The sequence below is a fragment of the Mastigoproctus giganteus genome, chromosome 3 (genome assembly GCF_048544385.1).
Source record: "Mastigoproctus giganteus isolate SK-2022 chromosome 3, ASM4854438v1, whole genome shotgun sequence".
Lineage (NCBI taxonomy): Eukaryota > Metazoa > Arthropoda > Arachnida > Uropygi > Thelyphonidae > Mastigoproctus > Mastigoproctus giganteus.
In genome coordinates this window covers 195,739,748-195,762,508 of record NC_143577.1, presented here as the reverse complement: position 1 = coordinate 195,762,508, position 22,761 = coordinate 195,739,748, and the positions used below count along the sequence as shown (strand labels likewise).

General features: G+C 37.1%; 1 protein-coding gene across 1 annotated transcript; it reads right to left on the bottom strand.

Moving 5' to 3' along the window:
- Positions 1-4,838: 4,838 nt before the first annotated feature.
- LOC150088543 (uncharacterized) lies at positions 4,839-21,726 on the bottom strand. The gene is made up of 2 exons (XM_090370225.1): positions 20,475-21,726; positions 4,839-5,146 (listed from the first exon to the last, which is right to left on the bottom strand). Exons 1-2 carry the CDS (start codon positions 21,724-21,726, stop codon positions 4,839-4,841), a joined length of 1,560 nt encoding a protein of 519 aa, XP_090226351.1.
- Positions 21,727-22,761: the final 1,035 nt, after the last annotated feature.

Below are 22,761 nucleotides of genomic sequence, written 5' to 3'. Positions count from 1 at the left end.
TTTTCTCCTCCTCTGTTATTTCAAAGACCTTTGTATTATTTACTCGAGTCAGTTTTTTCCTTTCCTTTCCTACATCTATATCAAGTGTACATCTTACCATTCTGTGATCACTTCCAACATTTACCTTATTCAGGACGGTAACATCATTCACAATATATCTTCTGTTAGTGAGGATGAAGTCGATTTCATTAGTTGTTAATCCATTTGGACTCTTCCATGTCCACTTTCTGTTCACCCTTTTCTTGAAAAGTGTTCATTACTGACATTCCTTGAGATTCTGCAAATTCCACAAGTCTTTCACCAATTCCAAAATTTCCTATAGTTCCTCTTTCTGTGCTGTTTTGCCTTTTTCCAACCTTAGCATTGAAGTCCCCCATAATAATAGTGTAGTGGGTTTTCTGCTCATCTAGAAGACTCTCAATTTCAGTGTACATTTCTTCAACCTCTTCATCATCATGGCTCGATGTTGGTGCATAAATCATTATAATCTTTAGCTTGTACCTCTTAGAAATTTTGAATATTAGTCTTGACACCCTTGGTGATGTACTTTTGAATTCCAAAATGTTGTTTTTAAAATCTTTATGGACTAGAAACCCAACTCCACCTTCACTCCTTTCACTGTTTCCATTGGTGTACAGCAGATTTCCACTTGATAAACGTATACTTAATGCCATACCGCTCCAATTTGTACAGCAGTCTTCCATATGCAACAGTATCAAAAGCTTTCCTGATATCCAAGTATATGATATCAAAATTATTTTTTGTATCCAGTTCTTTTGTGACCACATCATAGTATCCAATGAAATTGGTCAGACAAGACCTCCCGTTAAGAAACCCATGTGTCTTAACTACTACTGCAGTCTTGTCTAGATGATCCTGCAATACTTTTTTAACTAGTGACTCCATTATTTTCCCCAGAACACAAGTTAAACTAACAGGTCTATAATTACTTGTCACCTTTTGAACCCCTTTTGTGAATTGGAGATACATTTGCCCACCTCCAGTCCATGTGGACCTCCCCCGAATCTAAGAAAGTTCTTATAATTATGGCTAAGGGTTTGCTTACTTCCTTTGCTGCCTCCTTTAACATAACTGGATAGATTCCATCCACCCCAGGTGCCTTTCTCATGTTTAACTTCAACAATTTCTCCTGCACTTTGCTGTCAGTTATTACAAAATCATTTAACTCCCTATTAGAGTTTGATAAACATCTGGCCCTCTTCTCCTCGAATAACTCCTCGTGTGAATGTAGATGCAAAATACTCATTCAGTTTATTAGCTACCCGAGCATGATCATCAATAGTCAAATTACCTATGTTAAGTGGACCAATCTGATTCATCCCTTTCCTTCTAGAGTTTACATAAGTAAAGAACTCTTTGCATCCTTTGCCAAAGATTTCTTGTAATCTGCCTTTGCCTTTATAACCTTCTTTGTGACATGATTACAGAGTAGCTTATGTCTGCCATAGGCTTCTGTGTCACCTGAAATTTATATACAACCCATGCATTTTTCTTTTCTGCCACGAACCTCATTAATTCATGATATCCATTTAGGCCTAAACCTTGAACAGCATTTCTTAGTTGGTAGAAAAAGCCTAGTAGCCTTCAAGATTAAGTTTCTGAAGGCTTTCCATTTAGAATTCACCGTTGGTAACATCAGTTGACCCCATTGTAAAAAATTTCTCATTGCTTATGTCACACCACACTGACTCAACATTACATTGTCCACTAATGTCAATTGGATGCACTTCCTTAGATATTGTGTTTCTTAACTAACAGCATAAGCCCTTCTCCCTTCCTGTCCTGTCTATCCTTTCTGTACACATTGTACTCCCCAAATTCCAATTCTGCACTGCTTATACCTGTTTGGCACCATGTCTCTGATATCCCAACAATATTTGCCTTTGTTGTCTTGACCAGCACTTTAAACTCATCAAATTTATTAACTATACTTCCAGCAATGGTGTACATGCAAGTACACATGCACCTGTTCCTACTCTTAGTTACCCTAACACAGCCCATGTATTTACTTATTTCACTATTAAAAAAAAGGTAAAGTGCATTATCAACCCACTACAGGATGGAAGCCACCTCAACAATTCATACTGAGGGAAATGGACCATAATTTGCCATGCTGGTCCAGTGCGGGTTGGCAGATCAACCATATTCAGGAGTCAGGGGCTTGAACCCCAGTCTACTAAAAGAGCGTGTACTACTGCACTCCCGCTCCTGACCACTCAACTACGGAGGCTGTTTGTTTCACTATGACTGCCAGCAACTTGCTCTCTAGGCTGCTGCTCATTCGAATAGAAGCATTGCAATCACTTTTGCCTCTGCTTGCAGCCATTGTTAATCTTTTAGTCTGTGTATCTTCCTCAAGCTAGCAGTTTTCTGACCCACCTAACACTGCCTCGATAGCAACAGAAAATATTCTTGTACTCTTTCTATTTAAGTGTTCCCCATCCCTGTAGAAGCAGTCTCTCCAGTTAACAAGCACAGACCACGCTCAGTGATGATTCTTCACAGATGAAATCCTTTCCATTTACTGAAATGCTTTCCCTACTGGTTCTAGTGCCCCAAGTCGCACACAAACAACCATTGCAAATATTTATGCCGCAGCAAAAGTGTTAAAGGATAAGATAGTCCTGCAAGCATTTTGTAAAGAAAGAAATGTCATCTTTTTTTTCAGGGATTCTTAAAGGCAAATGTGATCCTTGATATTATTGGTGGATTGGTTTCTTAATATTTCTGGATTAAAATTTTTTTTGTAAAATGTGCTGGATTTAAAGTATTCTGGATGGTAAAGTGTTGGATTTTATGGTTTCATGTATATATATTAGATGATATTAGTCATTTCCATTTTCAAGAAGTTTGTATAACCATTGAAGGCACAAACTTTCAAAATTAAAGTGGTACTCATAATCTGTGTAAGAATTGTAATAAAAATGGCCATGCAGTACTAGTACCTGGCAGCTGCTTTCCCACATATAATTTTTTGTAAACAGTAACTGTTAACTTTCAAAACTGTTCAAGTAAAATTGTGTCTATATTTAGAAAGGTACAAATAGTTTCCGTCATTAAACATGAACCAACAGTTAATGCACAATTTCAGTGTTGGACCGTTCAGGTCCGAAATGACCACTTCCAAGATAATACATCCTTGTTTATTCTTATAGAAATTGGCTTGTTGATGCTGTAAATATATCCAGTAGCTGATGCACTGTAACCTCTTTTCAAAGTGCTTGATTATCTCTAGCTTAACTTCCAGACCAATTTTCTTTGTACAAGCTTTTTTTTCCTAGGAAGTAACTATTGCTTGATGTTTTATATGGCTGTAACTGAATTTGTTCATTACTGCAACTTATAATACTGTACATGTATAACCATCTCTCTCTCTGACACACATACACACACGCAAGTATATGCATGTGCGCACACATTATCATCAGCCATTTTCAATCCACTGCAGGATGAAGGCCTCTCCAGCAACTTTCCAGTTCCTTCTGTTTTGTGCAATGGCTGTCCATTTACTACCCACAAACTCATGAATTTCATCTATCCATCTCCGCCGTTGTCTTCCAAGTTTCCCTTAGCTCCTCTTGGGTACCATTCTGTTATTTTCTTAGTCCATCTGTCATCATGTCTTCGAGCTATGTGTCCTGCCCAAGACCATTTTAGTTCTTTAGTTTTGATAAGAATGTCCTTTACTTGAGTTTGCTGCCTAATCCATGCGTTTCTCTTATTATCTAACAGTCTGATTCCCAATATAATTTGTTCCATTCTTCGCTGTGTAGTTCTCAGCTTCTCTTCCATTCTTTTGGTGAGTGCCCAAGTTTCACTTCCATAAGTCCTGGTGGGGAGTATACATTGATTAATTATTTTAAGTTTCAGGCAAACTGGGATATTGCTCTTCAGTATGTGACTATATTTCCTGAATGCTATCCATCGAAAATTTATTCTTCTCTTGACTTCCAGCCATTTATCATTATTATAGCTAATAACTTGTCCCAGATAAGTATATGACTCCACCTTTTCAATTACTGCTCCTTCAATCATTATGTCCCTTTCTGTGGCATACTTATTCATCATTACTTTTGTTTTAGCCATATTCATCTTTAGTCCAAAATCCTTACTAACTGTGCATAACTGATTAAGATTTTCCTCTAATTCTTTGGGATCGTGGCTTATGAACACAATGTCATCTGCAAATCCTAAATGGTTTAGGTACTCTCCATTCAAATTGATTCCTTTCTGGAACCAGTCTAATCTTCTGAAAGCTTCCTCAAGGGCAGCAGTAAACAGCTTCGGAGATATTGCACACACAAATAATGCATATTACACATACAAATACGCAGATACTGCACACACACAAATCATCAAATTGTTGAAACTAACAAATGTGCTGTCAACAAATAGTTGTTGTTACTGTATTCGAGAGAAAGTTCTGCAAGCTGAGTTGCTTTTTCATGTACTGTTTTTCTTGTACATTTGTTTGTATTAATCAGGCAACAAAAAATAAATTGCATATAACACAACTCAAGTATATTGGTCTCATGAAAATCAGTAATTTACAGCATTCTGTAAATAACACTGCTGTGGTATGTATATACCATAATAATTGAGGATTTTGGAGCTCAGTGAAATTGCTTATTCCTGTTAGAATTTGTTAGGAACAGGTAAAGCTTGGGTCTGGATTTTCAGATTGTTATAGTTGTAAGAAACCTACAATGTGAATTTATCAGATGTTTTTCATTTAATTAGTTATTCTGTAGTAGCGTAATAGTATAAATGCTTCCGGCTATAAAAACATAACTATGAGAGCTGTTCAATAAAGAAGCTCATAATTTATCATGAATTGCCTGTTTGCTATTTCTAGCTGAGCTGTGGAATTTAGGACGAAACCAAGCTGTATCACTTAGCAACTGTACAGTTGACTTGTGTGCATCATAAAAGAGACTGTATGCTGCTCTCAAATTTTGTTTCCACCTCAAGAAAATTTGCCCGAGATATGGTGAATCTACAATTCTATATAGCACAGCTCTCAGGTGGTTTAGAATTTTTAAAGATGCACATGATTCAATCACAATAATTGGCAGCTCTGGAGCTTTAACCACTGCTGTCTCCACAGAAACCATAAGCACTGCTTCTGTAATTGAGAGAAAATTGTCATATAACAGTTAGGTAGCTGGCAGAGATGTTGAGAATATCCTTAGGAAGCATGCACAGTACTCTTCATCACCATTTGCCTATAACACATGTTTGTGCATGCTGAGTTCCAAGACTACTCACACCCAAGCAATAGGAAGTTCACATTGAGGTTTGTCAGGAGCTGCAATGGATGGTTACGGAAGCAAAAAAAAAAAAAAAAAATTTTGCACATCCATTCCCTCTAAAAGTTTGTCCAGTTCCTCCTTCAATTTATTTAAGCCATCAACTTCCACAACAACATGTGGAAGTTTGTTCCAGCAATTAAACCATATGCTGGCTAAAGGCAAATTTCTGCCCATCTATTCTACAACTGTCTTTCCTCAATTTGAATTTATGCCCCCCTCAGGTTCATAATCTGAGCAAGCAGAAGAATCCCATCAGAATTCAGCGTGCTAAACCCATTCAAGGCCTTGTATACTTCAATCAGATCACTTTGCAGGTGCCTAGTCTCTATCTGCTGCAATTTGCAGAACTTAAGGCCTTTCTTGGTAAGATGACCCCTTAGTTCCCCTCACCAACCTTGTTCCCCTTCTCCGTACATGCTCAAGCAACTCTACATCCTTCTTAAAATTAGGCCTTCAGACCTGTATGCAGTACTCAAGGTGTGGCCTGACCATGGCCTTATACGAAGGGATAATCGCCTCCTTTTTCCTACTAGTAAAATTCCTGTGTATCATTGACAATACCCCATGAACTGCCCTGGCAGCCTGTCTGCATTGCAGAGAAAACTTCATATCTGACTGCACAATTACTCCCAGGTCTTTTTCATTTTCTACCACCCTAACTGTAGTACTACACTGTTGGTACGTTTCTCTGGGGTTACTTCTACCCATATGCAGTACTTTGCATTTGTCAGCGTTAAACTTCAGTTGCCACTTAGCCCATCTGCCCAAATTTTCTAGATCCTGTTGCAGTAGCGCCTGTGATTACTGTCATTAACAATCCTGCCAACCTTTGTATCATCTACAAACTTCAACACTAAGCCTGATATACCTTCATCAATATCATTGATAAATATACAAAACAACAGTGGGCCCAACACCAAACCATGTGGACTCCAACTAATAACTTTAGTCCACAAAGAGCAGCATCCGTTGATTACCACTCTGTCTTCCTCCACTCATCCACCCTTTTATCCATTGTAGCAACTTACCCTTAATACCATACTGCTCCAATTTGTACAGTACTCTTTCATGCGCAGCAGTGTCAAAAGCTTTCCTGAAATCCAAGTACAGTCAGTCCTCGTATAACACGTGTTATACGCTACATGAATTTGATCATACACGATTTATAAATAAGGGAACGATATCTTATATAACATGAACCGAATTCGCTTATGCACGATTCGCCTTTGTGTTTACAAGAAATGGCAGTCGAACGCAGAATCACCCCAACTGAACGCAACATGATAGGAATGAAGAGAAGATTCTGAAAATGAATTTGTTTTTTCTATCAGTGAAGGGGAAACACATTTCACCATAATAACGTAAAAACCAACACAATTCCAGCAATCGGTATAATCGCAAATGCAATTAGATCGAGTTTATAACAGATTCCACTAGCAGAAACGCAACTGGAAATTGTTTTTATTCTTTTATGGTAGTAACCCCTAGAAATGTGCTTTTAGTAAAATGTGAGGTGTTAATAGTGTATCTCTGCCTTTATGGTGTTGTTTATTCAGTTGCTACACGTGTGCAGCTTTGTTTATGTGTATCAAGCGTGCCTCCTCGTTTTGTAATTGTGCTTTATTCCCTAAAAACGAGTAAAATACTTAAAAGGTGTGAAAAGGAAGCATCCTGGTGAAGACACTGCAGATTCAGAGAGAAAAAGAAAAGCAATATCGATAAACAGAGGCGGACTGGGTCAAAAATTCTTACCTGGGGAAATTTACAGTGGCCTCATACTATGGTTTATGGCCAAAACCACACCGACCCACCGGGGTTTTTCCCCCGGTAAGGTTTATGGCCAATCTGCCTCTGTCGATAGAGAAAAAATATGAAATTGTGAAACACTTTGAGCGAAATGAAAGACCATGTGATATTGCACGTGCTACTGGCCTAAATGAGGCAACGCCGAGAATTACAAAGAATGCAGAGAAAATAAAAACTTTCATAGTAGGAACAACTCAAAGTGTAATTGAAATCCATTAGATTAAGACACAAAGAATTGGAAGCGATGGAATGACTGTCATCTGTTTGGATAGAAAATCAAACAAAAAACAAGTTTGCTTACGATAGAAGCAAAAGCATTAGCAATATTTTGTTACGTAATAGTCGTAATAAAATACTTATGTATTTTATTACGATTATTTATTATGTTTGGTAATGTTTTGGTTACAAATGTGTGTTCAATCTTGGGTGGTCGGCACCTAACCCTATTTTTCCCATAGGGCCTGTTGTTTATATTGCACGATTTTGCATTGCATGAGGGTTTCTAGGAACACAACTATCGTGCTATACGAGGACTGACTGTATACGATATCAGAATTATTTTTTTGCATCCAGTTCCTTTGTAACCATATCACAATATCCAATCAAATTTTTCAAAATGAAATGTATTCTCAAATGCACGTAAAAATATGGTTTTCACCATGTTTTTGAAGAATGGCAGAAATAATAGAGTTAGTGCATTATTATGGAGTTATGCATTTCATCAAATGGGGATTACTTTTAAAAGAACCATCAAAATATGGATGATTAATAAAGGTACATTGTGAAAAAGAATTATGATCACAGATTATTGAACAGTCGTAATGTACAGCCAGTGCAAAGCATGAGTTTGTTTGTAGCCATAAAATAAGCAAATGAAGTTTTTCTAAAAATACATCTGGTATTGTGAATAGATATTGTATAATGTTCTGTATGCTCATATGCTATCATAGGACTAAACATCCTGCATCCTTTGGCATCTTTCATTTATAGAGTCAAGTTACAACTGGGTTGTTAACTCACAATGAGGAGACAATCTCTGAAATGGTGTCATCTGTGTGGTGGTATTCAATTTAGAACAAATATTAGTATAGTCAGTTCTGCTATAATACAATGTGTGTGTTCACAATGCGAATTTACTCCTAAGCAATTGATATAATAGGGAACAATGCAATTATAACATGACTTTTGCGTTGGCTCATGTGTGATTTCATCTGCGAGTACTCAGGTGAATGTAAAATCCAGCATCAAGCTGAATGTAGTAACCTGCGCAGCAATACATACAATTTTATGAAGCTTAAAAAATGTCAAACATCACATGTGTGATCGCTATATTTTTCATTTACTGTAATTGTATTGGTCGGAGACACTGTTATCAAACTTATCATTTGCTGTAGTCACAAGATTTTCTGTTCAAACAGAAATTTTGTGAGGTGGGATAGCGTGAATGGAGGAGCACATTTCTGGAGGTCACTACCATAAAATAAAAACAATTTGCAGTTCCTAGTTTATTGGGCTTTTCTGTTAGTGCAGTCTAATTGTAAACGGGTAGTAAACTTGATATTACTGCATTTGCAATAATACCAGTAGCTGGAATTCTGTGGGTTTTTTATGTAATGGTGAGATGTGTTTCCCCTTCCTCTTCGATCATATAAATAACATAAATTTTAAGAATCTTCTCTTTTGTATATGTGCTGTGTTTGTCATTATTGATTGCTCATCCATTTTACTGTTTTAAATTTTACAATCCAAAAAAAAATGTCAGTGAACAGAAATATCAATCAAACAAACTTCATATCTTGTCAAGGTAAAGTGCTATATTTACTTTAATATTTATCAGAAATTTAAGATGTTTAAACCTGTGTTAGTAATATTATTGGGTTTCTAACTCTTTTTTTTTTTTTTTTTTTTTTTTTTTTTGAGTGTTCTGCCCCATCTCTATTTTTCCCATAAGTCCTGTTTTTAATATGCGAAAAATCATAATGCAGAGATTTTTAGGAACACATGTTGTTACTGCATTATAGCAGAACTGACTGTACTTCCCTTCTGGGGAAGTGTTAATTATTCTAAATGCATGAGTAGGAGAATCTTGTGAAGGAATTATATGAAATACTGTTTAACTTTGCTTTATTTTATGTATAAATGATGCTTTGTACAATTAAATAATTAACCATACTGTATTTATTTAAATAGTAATTAAAATGTGCATCATGTCGAAATTCGTTTCTTCTTCCGTTATTCAAGTTTCTTCTTTAGCCATGTTTTCTAGCCATGTAGTGACTAGAGGAGAGAAAGATAGTCCTGATTGTTTTTCACTTCCATTAAACTAAAGGAGGAGAAGCAAACACATATGCAGTAGTATGTCTATAATTAGATTTATTGCTCCATTATAGAGAGTTTTATATGATAGGAATTTTTTTAACTTTTCTAACAAAAAAAAAAGGCTTTGAGGATAAGTAATAAAAGTTAGAACTGCCAGTTTACTTTAAAATAAGAATTTGTTTTTGTGCATTATGTTTGGTGTAGTTTCTCTATAAGTCATGACAATAAACTGTTAGTTTTATTTAATGAGAAGAATACCTTACAAATTGCATCAACTGTATATAAAATTCTGCTATAATACAACTTCATTGTGACAGTTTATTTTCAATATCTTTGCCTAGTGGATAAATATTAGCTAGATTCTCAAGTTAGAATCTCAGGCTAAGTTGCAACCTGTTCAGAAGGCAACTTAAGGTATCAGAACATCGGGAACATAGCTCTATAAAAATGAAAAACCAAGATTTTTAAAGAATAATTTTCTAAAGTAATAAAAAAACTATTATATTAAATATGATTCAAGTGTTAATATCTAAAGCATGAAATTTTTTATGATAAATTGCTAAAACCTAATAAAAGAAATAGGTGAAGACTGCCAGTTTACCTAAAATAACCAATGTTGAATTATTTATTTGCAGTAAATTTCCAGTTTCTACAGACAATGCATTCTGGAAGTTTTTTTCTTTTTTTTTGGTACAGTCTCTGTATAGTTATTCATTTGTTTGTGTAAGCGAGGATCTGCTGCATATCATAAAGTGATATGCAGCAGTGCATATCATAAAGTGATTTCACTTTTCAACAGATGCCTGTTGAAAAGTGAAAGTAGGCAATGTAAATAATCATATCTCCATTTCCCACACAATTCTAATGTTTTAGGAGAAAATATATGACAATTATGTCATATATTTTCAATTATTGTCATATATGTCAAATCAATAAACCATAACAATTTGTTACCAAATAGCTGTTCTCTTTTTTGTATGAATGGAGTAAATAAAGCCCCAGTGTTGCTGAAATTAGCAACACTGGGGCTTTACACATTTTGAGAATAATTCGTCCTGCAGTTTCATTAAGGGATGATTTAAGAATTGAAGGTTCATTTTATCAAGAGAAGGCAGAATATCTTGTTGAAATTCGAATGAAGAAATGGATAAATTTCTTGACTTAGACAAGGCTTTTTATTTTGTAACATTGGCTGTTCTGTATATAATGAGTTATTCAGGGAGGAGAATGCCAGAGGTGTATTAAACTCTGACAGTAAGCTAGATAATCTTGTAAAAACTGAGAGTAAAGTGGTGGAGAAATAATGGAGTAAATAAAGCCCCAGTGTTGCTAAAATTAGCAACACTGGGGCTTTACACATTTTCAGAATAATTCGTTCTGCAGTTTCATTAAGGGATGATTTAAGAATTGGAGGTTCATTTTATCAAGGAGAAGACAGAATATCTTGTTGAAATTCGAATGAAGAAATGGATAAATTTCTTGACTTAGACAAGGCTTTTTATTTTGTAAAATTGGCTGTTCTGTATATAATGAGTTATTCAGAGAGGGAAATGCCAGAGATGTATTAAACTCTGACAGTAAGCTAGATAATCTTGTAATAACTGAGAGTAAAGTGGTGGAGAAATTGTTGAAGATAAGAAAGGCACCTGGGGTGGATGGATTCTATCTAGTTATATTAAAGGAGGCAGCAAAGGAAGTAAGCAAACCCTTAGCCATAATTATGAGAGCTTTCTTGGACTATCCATGGACTGGAAATGTGCAAATGTGACCCCAAACCACAAAGGAGGATCAAAGGGAGATGCTGGTAATTACAAACCTGTTAGTTTAACTTCTGTTCCAGGGAAATTAATGGAGGCACTGGTTAAAGAAGCATTGCAAGATCATCTAGACAAGACTTCAGTTATAGTTCGGACAAAGCATGGGTTTGTTAAGGGGAAGTCTTGTCTGACCAATTCGATTGGATACTATGATGTAGTTGCAAAGGAACTGGATGCAAAGAATAATTTTGATATCATATATTTGGATGTTAGAAAGGCTACTGATACATTGTTGCACATGGAAGACTGCTGCACAAATTGGAGCAGTGTGGCATTGGAGGCAAAGTGCTGCTATGGATAAAGGGATGGTTGAGTGGGAGAAGACAAAGTGGTAATAAATGAACACTGCTCTTCGTGGACTAATTTTATTAGTGGAGTCCTCCAAGTTCAGTGTTGGGTGCACTGTTGTTTTCTGCATTCATTAATGATATTAATGATGGTATATCAGGCTTAATGTACAAGTTTTCAGACGATATGAAGGTCGGCAGGGTTGTTAATGACAGTACACTGCTGCAACAAGATCTAGAAAAGTTGAGCAGATGGGCTGAGAGGTGGCAATTGAAGTTTAACATTGACAAATGTAAAATACTTCATATGGGAAGCAGTAACCCCAGAGTAACATCAACTGTGTGGTACTACAATGACAATGGGAGAGAGTGAAAAGGACCTGGGGGTAATTGTACAGGCAGATATGAAGTTTTCTGAGCAGTGCAGATGGTCTGCAAGAGTAGCTCATGGTGTTTTGTCAATGATATACAGAAATTTTTCTAGCAGGGATAAGGAGGTGATTATCCCCTTGTATAAGGCAATGCTCAGGCCACACCTTGAGTACTGTATACAAGTCTGGAGGCTTCAATTTAAGAAGGATGTAGAGCTGTTGGAAGGAGTACAGAGAAGGGCAACAAGATTAGTGAATGGAACAAAGAGTTGCTCTTATGAAGAAAGGCTTAAGTTTTGCAAATTACAATGTCTGGAGACTAGGCATCTGCGAGGTGATCAGATTGAGGTGTATAAAGCCTTGAATGGTTTGAGCATGCTCAATGCTGATGGGAATCTTCCTCTTCTTCAGAATAATTGCCTGAGAGGGCATAAATTCAAATTGATAAAAGACAGTTGTTGGATAGATGTGTGGAAGTTTGCCTTTAGCCAGCAGGTGGTTGATTGCTGGAACAAACTTCCATCTGTCGTAGAAGTTGATAGCTGAAATAGATTCAAAGCAGAACTAGATAACTTTTGGAGCGAGTGGATGGATGAAATGAGAAGGGTGTGTGTGTGTTTTTTTTTTTTTTTTGGCTGATGCTATATAAGCTTGCTTTCTTGCATAATGTGCCTTGCTAATGCTAATATTAATTTTTATTGCTGATGGAGCTACTCAAGGCTTGAATCTCATTTCTTTTCACTCTTCCTGTGACTTTCCTTTTTTGAGTTGGCTCTGTTGTATTTTGCTTATGCTTTGAAATTTGGTATAAATTCAGAAACTTTTTTTTTTTTTTTTTTAAATTGAAAACCCTAAACACGAAAGGTACTGAGTTTATAGTACTGTGTATGGGTTGATGGCTGAAAATAATTGCTGGAACAATTTGAGTCACTGAAAAAAAGGGTGCTTACCCTCAAGAATAATGTAACAGGGAGCTTGTCAGGGACTCAAGACTAGTAACCTACGAAGTAATGCACTCCCGATTCGGGCCTAGAACAGAATAACCAAGAAAACTACTCTGGTTCAGCTTAGTTCTATTAAGAGACTATTGTTAGGGAAATGGGAAATATTTTTTGTAATAAAGATAGATGGACTGGAACCAGGGTATATCTGCTGAGAGCAACAATTAATGTCACCAACAGATTGTCAGATTTTAAATGGGGTAAAGAGAATATTATTATTCATGTGGGGACTAATGATATTAAACATACATGATCTGACAGTTTGTTAGGCAAATATAGGACCATGCTGAAGAAATGCCATGAGTTAAGTTACAATGTTTATATGTCTGCAATTCTGCCTAGACATGACAGGAGGGATTATATGCTTGAAAGCCTTGTGGATTAACTCAAGACTTGAAGGACTCTGCAAGGCTTCTGGGGGGGAAATTTTTATCAGCTTGGCCTGCGCGTGTAGGTAGGACTATTAGGTACATGGAATCAGAGACAGGATTCATTTAAACAGGTGGTGCAAGGGTTTTTGCCAGTATTATTGAGGATACCTTAAAGGTTCAGGGGAAATTGCTATTATCAGATAAATGCATATCAATTTGGGGGGGGGGGGGGAACAAGGGCCCCTCCAAATAGATATGCATTTATCTATAATATTAGTCAAAGATGACCAATGATGACCAATACTTCATCAAGAGTTCTTGTTTATTACCCAACAGAACATATTAGCAAGATGTTCTGAATGCAGAAATGTTTCAAATGAGCGGGTAGCTAATACCAAGAAAACGAGCTTAAATAACTTTAAGAGGTGTGTCACTGTAATTAACTATACAAGAAACCTGTCTTAATTGTTTATACAGTAATGTCAGAAGTGTCATAAAAAATGAGTGAATTCAAACTGCTAGTTAGGACAAGTAACGCTGACATGATAGGGCTTATGGAAATGTGGTGCACCCGGAGATGGGAGAGTTTCAGTATGGTATGTTTAAAATTGGGCTTCATTGCTCATACATTTTGAAATCTTAGGTATGTATTTAGGAAGGATAGGGAAGATAGAAGGGGTGGTGGGGTCATGTTTCTTATCAAAAGCGGCCTGAGTGCGACCTAAGCTTTCCCAGATTCAGACTTTTCGCATGCTAGTATAATGTAATCTGTATGGTGTGAAATTACCATGCAAATGGAATGGGCAAGTAAGTGTGAATGGGTGATTTTAATTTGTTTCTAATTGATTGGAGCAAATGAAAAGGAAACTGCACAAAGGGGGGACAAAATTTTTAAATCAACTAGATGATTTTTATTTCTACCAACATGTCAGGGAAAGTACTACAGAAAAGAATATTCTGGACCTGATCATCACCCATGAACCAGATGACATAATAGGAACCAGTAGCAGGAAGTGATCATGGAGTTCTATGATGGATGATGAAGAGAGAGAGGTAGCAGTAGTTAAAGGCAAAGGAATGGGTTATAATTTAAGAAAAGGAAATTACATGACCTCTATTAACTGGGTAGATATTGCAAAGAGAGTGAATGCAATTGAATTATGGTATACCTTTAAAACATTAATCACGGAAGCCTTGAATGCATATATAAATACCATTAAAAAATACTCCATGAAGAGGATTCCAAGTTGAATGAATAATGAGAAGTTGCCTGATTACTTGAGCAGAAAAAGACAACATGGAAAAGTTACATAGCAATAAAAAGTACTGAAGCTGGCAAAGGCAGATTTTGAGAAATTGCAGGCAAAGAGAGCAAGGAGTAGGGGTAAGGAATTCTTCACATATATAAATGCAAAGAAGAGAAGGACAAACCAGACTGGACCCTTACATAATGGATGAGGGATAGTATTAGATACCCCAGCTGATGTTGCAGATGTAACTCAACAGTTATTTTGCACTGATATTTACAGAAGAAAATCCCTTTATGTCAAAGAGAAATTATGGGAGTGAAGTTGAAAAATATGTAATTAATGATATTGAAATTTCACATGAGTATTTAATGAAAAAACTTTCAAGCCTACAGGCCAGTAAGGCTCCTGGGGTTGATGGCATATACATGCTATAATCTTAAGGGAGGTGGCAAGTGAGTGCATTGAACCATTGGGGCTAATTATGAGAGCATCACTGGACTCGGGTGTAATTCGGTTGAATTGGAAAATTGCCAATGTATCTCCAATACATAAGGGTGGTTCTAAGAGTGAAGTGGGAAATTACCGACTGGTCAGTCTAACTTCGTAGTGAGGAATATTTTGGCAGGCAATGATCAAGGGTGGAATTCAGGATCATTTAGATACAAATGGAATTCTGATGGAATCCAGTCCCACATGAGTGGTTACTTTATAAGCTGGAACAGATTCCAATCACAGGAAAAATCCTCAGATGGAAAGCAGGACGGCTTCAGGGAAGGAGGAAGAGGGTTGTTATAAATAGTTATTCCTCAGATTGGGTTGATGTAAGAAGTGGGATTCCTCAAGGATCACTATTAGGACCACTATTGTTTTTGATTTTCATAAATGACATCGATGAAGGGATAGAGGGCATGATGTCTAAATTTGCAGATGATGTAAATATTGATAGAGTAGTTAATGATAACTGCCAAGCAGAGCTTCTTCAGAGTGACCTAATAGACTTCAGGGATGGCCAGAAAAATGGCAGCTATGCTTTAATCCATCAAAGTGTAAGGTACTACACCTGGGGAACAGTAACTCCAAAATAATTTATACACTTTGTGGAGTTGAACTACAGCCAGTAGAGGAGGAAAGGGACTTTGGTGTTACAATATGGTCAGACGTGTGAAGTTCTCAGAGCATTGTAGACAGGTTGCAAGGAAGGCCCATGGTGTCCTATCAATGATCTACTGAACATTTGCTAGTAGAGATAAGGATGTCATAATCTCATTACACAAAGCTATTGTTACACCACACTTAAAATACTGTGTTGAAGTATGGAGACCGCACATAAAGAAAGATATTGAGCTTCTTGAAAGTATCCAAAGATGGGTAACTCACATGGTGAGATAGGCAAAAGGGCATCCATGTGAGGAAAGACTGAATATTTTGGTTGGAGAGCTTGGAAACTAGACACCTTGGAGGAGACTTGATTGAGGTGTTTAAGGCTCTGACAGGCATAAGTAAAATGAACAAGGACAAAATTTTCAAGGTTATAAATGATTCTAGAACTAGGGGCCATAAATTCAAGTTACAGGGAGAGATGTTTAGACTGGATTGAGGGAAGTTTTATTTTAGCCAGTGAGTTATAAATTACTGGATTAAGTTACCTACATGAGTGGTAGAGGCTGACAGTTTGGGGAAATTCAAAAGTCAGCTGAATAGTGACCTATGGGAGGAGGGAAACACATAGATTGTCTATTTCCTTTTCTTTTATTATATTTTTAAAAATTTTCTTCTTATTATTATTTATTTTTTTTTTTTTACTGGTGTAGCATAAGCCGTAGGCTTCCTTGCACCATGTGGTCATTGCTAATACTCAAACTAATATAGAAGATACTTGTTTTGTTAGCATTACACTTAAATTTCTGTAAATTGTAATGTTTAGGAAATACATGTAAAGGAAGGGTGTTCCAGAAAACAGAAGTAGAAGGGCTAAATGAGGAAGGAAAAAAAAATGTTAGTTCCATGAGTTTGGAGTTGGACAATGAATGGATGCTGACTGCTTGCAGCACATGTTTGGACTAGAATGGAAGAGAGTGGAGAAATTACAGATGCCAATTCAGAAGAATAGTTCCCATGGAAGTATCTATAGAAAAGGCATATTGCAGAAACTGAACATCTATGAGACAGCAAGGAAGAGAGAAGGGTAATTAATTAATCTGACTGTCTCTTTTGAATGGGATGTAGAAGCATCAGAGAGGTTTTGGGGCACCACCCAAGTTGTGGGAACAATATTTCACAGTAAGATAGGTGTGAGTAGTTGTCAGAGAAAAGTAACACTGAGAGAAAAATAAAACCCAGTTTTTTTGATGCATAGGAAGACATATTTGTGATGGGCTTATACTAAGAGAGATTAGACGTCAGGATAATCCCCAATAGAGATGTGATCTTGTAGATGCATAGGAGCAGCAGGCTGTCTTGTGAGAAATAAGACAGGGCCGAGATGTAAAAGGATCGAAGTTAACTAAGTTTTTTTCATTCCTATTGGAGATATATATGAATGACATGGACATATATGAAATTTTGTGACCGTGTGTCGTCGATGGATTGACCCAGCAGTCCAACTGCATCTTCTGAGCCATCTAGCAAATCATATGATGACATACCATCCAGTTCTGGAAGGTTATCGAAATAGTCCATTGTCACCTATGGTTTCCACATAGGTCACACATATCATCACGGGGTTCGCTCTGTGTCCAGGAGAGTTGGAAATCAGAAACAGTCTTTGGTGGGCTTCAAGTTATTCCAGCTCGACTGCCCAGTGTAGAAAACAATTTTCTATTGCCTGCTCAAGCAGTTGTTCGATTAGTCAAGGACTAATCTTGACCAATTACTTCCAAGTGAAAATGTCCTCTGTAATTATATTGTGGTTTCACTGTTTGTCATTTGTTTGGAGAGGTCTGGGTTTGAATCCCATTAGAGACTAATGGGATTTTTAAAAGGCATATTCAGTTGGGTAGTTAGATGATCTAAGATGGAAGGAGTAGATTTCTCCTGTAAGCTACTCTGGCTTTTGGGGCTCAACACAACATCGAAATCAGCCCCAAAACACACACTTATACAAATGCTGATGTGCCATAAAACCAATACGCAAGTGCAGACCAACTTCTGAATCTGTTTTAGTATAATCTCTTTTATGTGAAGGTTTTGATGCTTCTGCAATCTTTCTCTTCTTTTAATACTTCTCTCCCAGAAATAATATATATATCCACAAGATTTCATCTGAATTTCATTCAAATCGACTGGATTTGATTGTTGCAACCTTTTCTATAACTAAATGAATTGAATGACAGCTTATAACAATGCTACAAGAAGGGCAATGCCTATTTATTGCCTACTATAACAGCAGTATTGTCCCCAAAGAATGTTATACAAAGTCTAATCATAAGTTGCTACAAAACATAAAAGGATGGTTGAGTGGGAGAAGACAGAGTGGTGGTCAATGGGTACTGCTCTACATGGACTAATGTTATTAGTGGTGTGCGCCTCCGTAGCCAGGTGGGAAGGAGCAGCAGTGCGTAGCACACGCTTCTTGATTAGACTGGAGTTCGAGCCCGTCACCACCAAATACGGAGTATGCGGAAAGGTCAGGGAATGACCACCACATATCCCGGAGCAATATGGCCTTAGTTGCTAATGCTTCCAAAAACAACAACAACATTAGTGGTGTCGAGCAGAGTTTGGTGTTGGTCCCATTATTGTTTTGTATCTTTATCAATGATATTGATGAAGGTATATCAAGCTTAATGTCAAAGTTTGCAGATGATACAAAGGTTGGCAGGGTTGTTAATAACAGTATGCTGCTGCAACAGGATCTAAAAAAGTTGGGCTGAGAAGTGGCAACTGAAGTTTAACATTGACAAGTGCAAAGTACTGCATATGGGTAGCAGTAAATGAAAGAGATCTTGGGGTAATTGTGCATTCAGATATGAAGTTTTCTGAGCAGTGCAGACAGGCTACCCAAGTAGGTCATAGGGTCTTGTCAATGACATACAGGAATTTTGCAAGCAAGGATAAGGAGGTGATATCCCCTTGTATAAGGCAATGGTCAGGCCACACCTTGAGTACTACATACAGGTCTGGAAGCCTCATTTTAGGAAGGATGTAGAGTTGCTAGAATAAGTACAGAGAAGGGCAACAAGACTGGTGAGAGGAACAAAGGGGTGCTCTTATGAAGAAAGGCTTAAGTTCCACAAATTGCAGCATCTGGAGACTAGGCAATGAGATGTATAAAGTCTTGAATGGATTGAGCAGGCTCAATGCTGATGGGATTCTTCCTCTTGCTCAGATGACAAACCCGAGGGGGCATAAACTAAAATTGAGGAAAGCCAGTTGTCGAATAGATGTGCGGAAATTTTCCTTTAGCCAGCAGATAGTGATTGCTGGAACAAACTTTCATCTCCTCAAATAGGCCTCTGAGGTTGGGTATATTCATATTACACGTTCTTAGCGTTTTTTCACCAACCTTTCATAAAATAAAATAAAATAAAATAAAATAAAATAAAACACAACAAATTCCCGATAACTATATTTACAATAACCTGTATTTACAAAATTAATATATACGTATTACAATATTAAAAGTATTAAAACACAAGATTAAAATGCATTAAAATATACTAAGTTAAAAGCGATAAAATTCCGTAGCTTTCAAAGGCTCCAGCCTTCTTCTTCAGCAGTATTCTCTATTATTCAGTACACCTTTAAATATCAGCAGGGTAATGGTAGACATCACATGTTTTCATTCTCACGTGTTCCGCTCTCTTGCATTGTGGAACCGGAAGTGGCTCGAACGGAAGTCGTACGGAACCGTTCATCCTTTTTTAGGATAATAGTCTCTAAAAGGGGGTGAATCCGTACACCCCTATCCCTATTAATGTTAGTTGTAGAACTGATCCGCAAACTCTCGAGCCACTTACGGTCCCAAAACCTATGCGCCCAATCGGTGATAGTGGCATCGTCTGGGGAGATCTGGTGCTGCTTCTCCCAAAAATGCTCGGCCACGGCGGACTTGCCATACTCCGCATTCCTTATTGCTTTTTTGTGTTCCCCCAGACGATCTTTGAGACGACGTTTTGTCTCGCCTACATAACATTCCCCCACAATCCGGGCATCTAATATTATATACGACCCCACTAACATCCTCTTTTTGAATGGGGTCCTTAACTTGAGACACAACTGTGCGCAGTCTTCGTCCTGGAAGCTGCACACAGCGTGTCTGATATTTTCTTAATACTCTAGTTATATAATCCGTCAAGCCCGGATAATAGGGAATGTATGCAGTAGATACTGGTATAAAAGATTCATCTCTCCTCTGATTTTCATTAATAAATTTATCTATAATCCTCTGGGGGTAACCACATTTAGCAAGATCCGCCGTGACACGTTCATACTCTGCTTTCCTATCATTGGGGTTACTGCAATGTGATTTTGCTCTATTAATTAACGTTCTTATCACACTGTTCCTATGATGGCTGGTCAGGGCTGAATCATAATGCGTATATTGCCCTTTACACATCGTTTTTCTAAAGACTTTTGTCTTTAACTGCTAGTCTTCCCTACAGACCAACACATCCAGGAACGGGAGAACTCCTCCATCTTCAACTTCCGATGTAAATTGTATGAATTGGGAGAAGCCATTTAAGATATTCAACACCTGATCTTCACTCCCCTTCCGAATAAATGTAAACGTATCATCCACATACCTTTTCCAAGGGCGCATAGGGAGAACACTAGCATTAAATATTCTGGTCTCGAGCTCCTCCATAGCTAAATTTGCTATAATTGCGCTAATGGGGGAGCCCATAGCTGTACCATTAACCTGCTTATATATAATGTTATCAAAAACCATAGTGTTACTTGAGAGGCACAATTCTATACCCTTCCTGATATCTTCTGGATTAAGTTGTGTCCTAGTATTTAGGGTAGTATCCCTCTGTAAGACTATGTTTGCACACCACACTCCGTGGTCAATAGGAATACAAGTAAATAGCGATTTTACATCAAATGATATCATAATCTCATCCTCTTCTATACGCTGATTCCTAATAAAGTGCACAAATTCTTTACTATCCTTGATACTATAATCAGAGAGTCCTACTAGTGGAGACAATAGTTTGGCTAGAAAACCCGAAAGTGCATACGTCGGACTACCTATAAATGAGACTATAGGTCTGAGTGGCACATCTACTTTGTGAATTTTAGGTAACCCATAAAACCTTGGCATTTGGCTACCTGTAGCATGTAGTGTCCAATATTGTTCTTTAGAAATCTTATTAGATTTGAGCCAACTCTGCAACATTCCATTCACTTGTCGCTCCAAACTAAGAAGTGGACTCTTCTGGATAACCTTATATGTTGTCTGATCTTCTAATAAACTCAACGCTTTATTCTTATACACTTCTTTATTAAGAACCACCGTTGCTTTGCCTTTATCAGCGGGTAAAATACTATCATCTTGTTTAAGGCTTCTTAATGCTAGTTTTTGCTTCACATTAAGATTGGAAGGAGCACTCTTAGCTTGACTAAGGATGGCTGCTATTTTCACTCGGGCTTCATTAGCTATATCTACGGGAAGTTTATTTATAGTCCTTTCCACACCCATTGCAATTTCTGCAACGGGTATTCTGGGCGGTACTATGGCAAATTTTGGTCCTAGATTTAGGACCTCCAATTGCTCTTTAGTTAATTGTTTATTACTCATATTAATTACAAAATCCTTAGTAATATTATCATTATTGTCTCTCACCTTACTTTGTTCTTTAAGCCTGTCAAACTTCCCTATTTGTCTCCGTCTATAGCTATCAGAAATTTGCTTTGCTTTAGCTGTCACTACACTAATCACACCTGATAGGTGCATTGGTGTCAATATATCCCTTATTTCTTCAAAGCATTGTCTTTTTTCTTTCCTAGTATTATGTAAGTCCCTATGTAATTTTCCAATCCATATATTTAAGATCTTCTTATGATACCATCTGGCGACGTTGAATAATCGCTCATCCTCAAAAGGAAGCTTTGTTTGGAAGCCTCGCGGTATAAGTTTATGTGTCTTACATCGGTGTGCAAACCTCAAATGCTGTTCCTGTTTAGCCTCCTTGCCACTATGTCTCTGAAACTCCCTGATGCACTGCATAATTGGATGGCCGTAGCATCGAAATAACTCCTCAAATAGGCCTCTGAGGTTGGGTATATTCATATTACACGTTCTTAGCGTTTTTTCACCAACCTTTCATAAAATAAAATAAAATAAAACACAACAAATTCCCGATAACTATATTTACAATAACCTGTATTTACAAAATTAATATATACGTATTACAATATTAAAAGTATTAAAACACAAGATTAAAATGCATTAAAATATACTAAGTTAAAAGCGATAAAATTCCGTAGCTTTCAAAGGCTCCAGCCTTCTTCTTCAGCAGTATTCTCTATTATTCAGTACACCTTTAAATATCAGCAGGGTAATGGTAGACATCACATGTTTTCATTCTCACGTGTTCCGCTCTCTTGCATTGTGGAACCGGAAGTGGCTCGAACGGAGGTCGTACGGAACCGTTCATCCTTTTTTAGGATAATAGTCTCTAAAAGGGGGTGAATCCGTACACCCCTATCCCTATTAATGTTAGTTGTAGAACTGATCCGCAAACTCTCGAGCCACTTACGGTTTTGGGACCGTAAGTGGCTCGAGAGTTTGCGGATCAGTTCTACAACTAACATTAATAGGGATAGGGGTGTACGGATTCACCCCCTTTTAGAGACTATTATCCTAAAAAAGGATGAACGGTTCCGTACGACTTCCGTTTGAGCCACTTCCGGTTCCACAATGCAAGAGAGCGGAACACGTGAGAATGAAAACATGTGATGTCTACCATTACCCTGCTGATATTTAAAGGTGTACTGAATAATAGAGAATACTGCTGAAGAAGAAGGCTGGAGCCTTTGAAAGCTACGGAATTTTATCGCTTTTAACTTAGTATATTTTAATGCATTTTAATCTTGTGTTTTAATACTTTTAATATTGTAATACGTATATATTAATTTTGTAAATACAGGTTATTGTAAATATAGTTATCGGGAATTTGTTGTGTTTTATTTTATTTTATTTTATTTTATTTTATTTTATGAAAGGTTGGTGAAAAAACGCTAAGAACGTGTAATATAAACT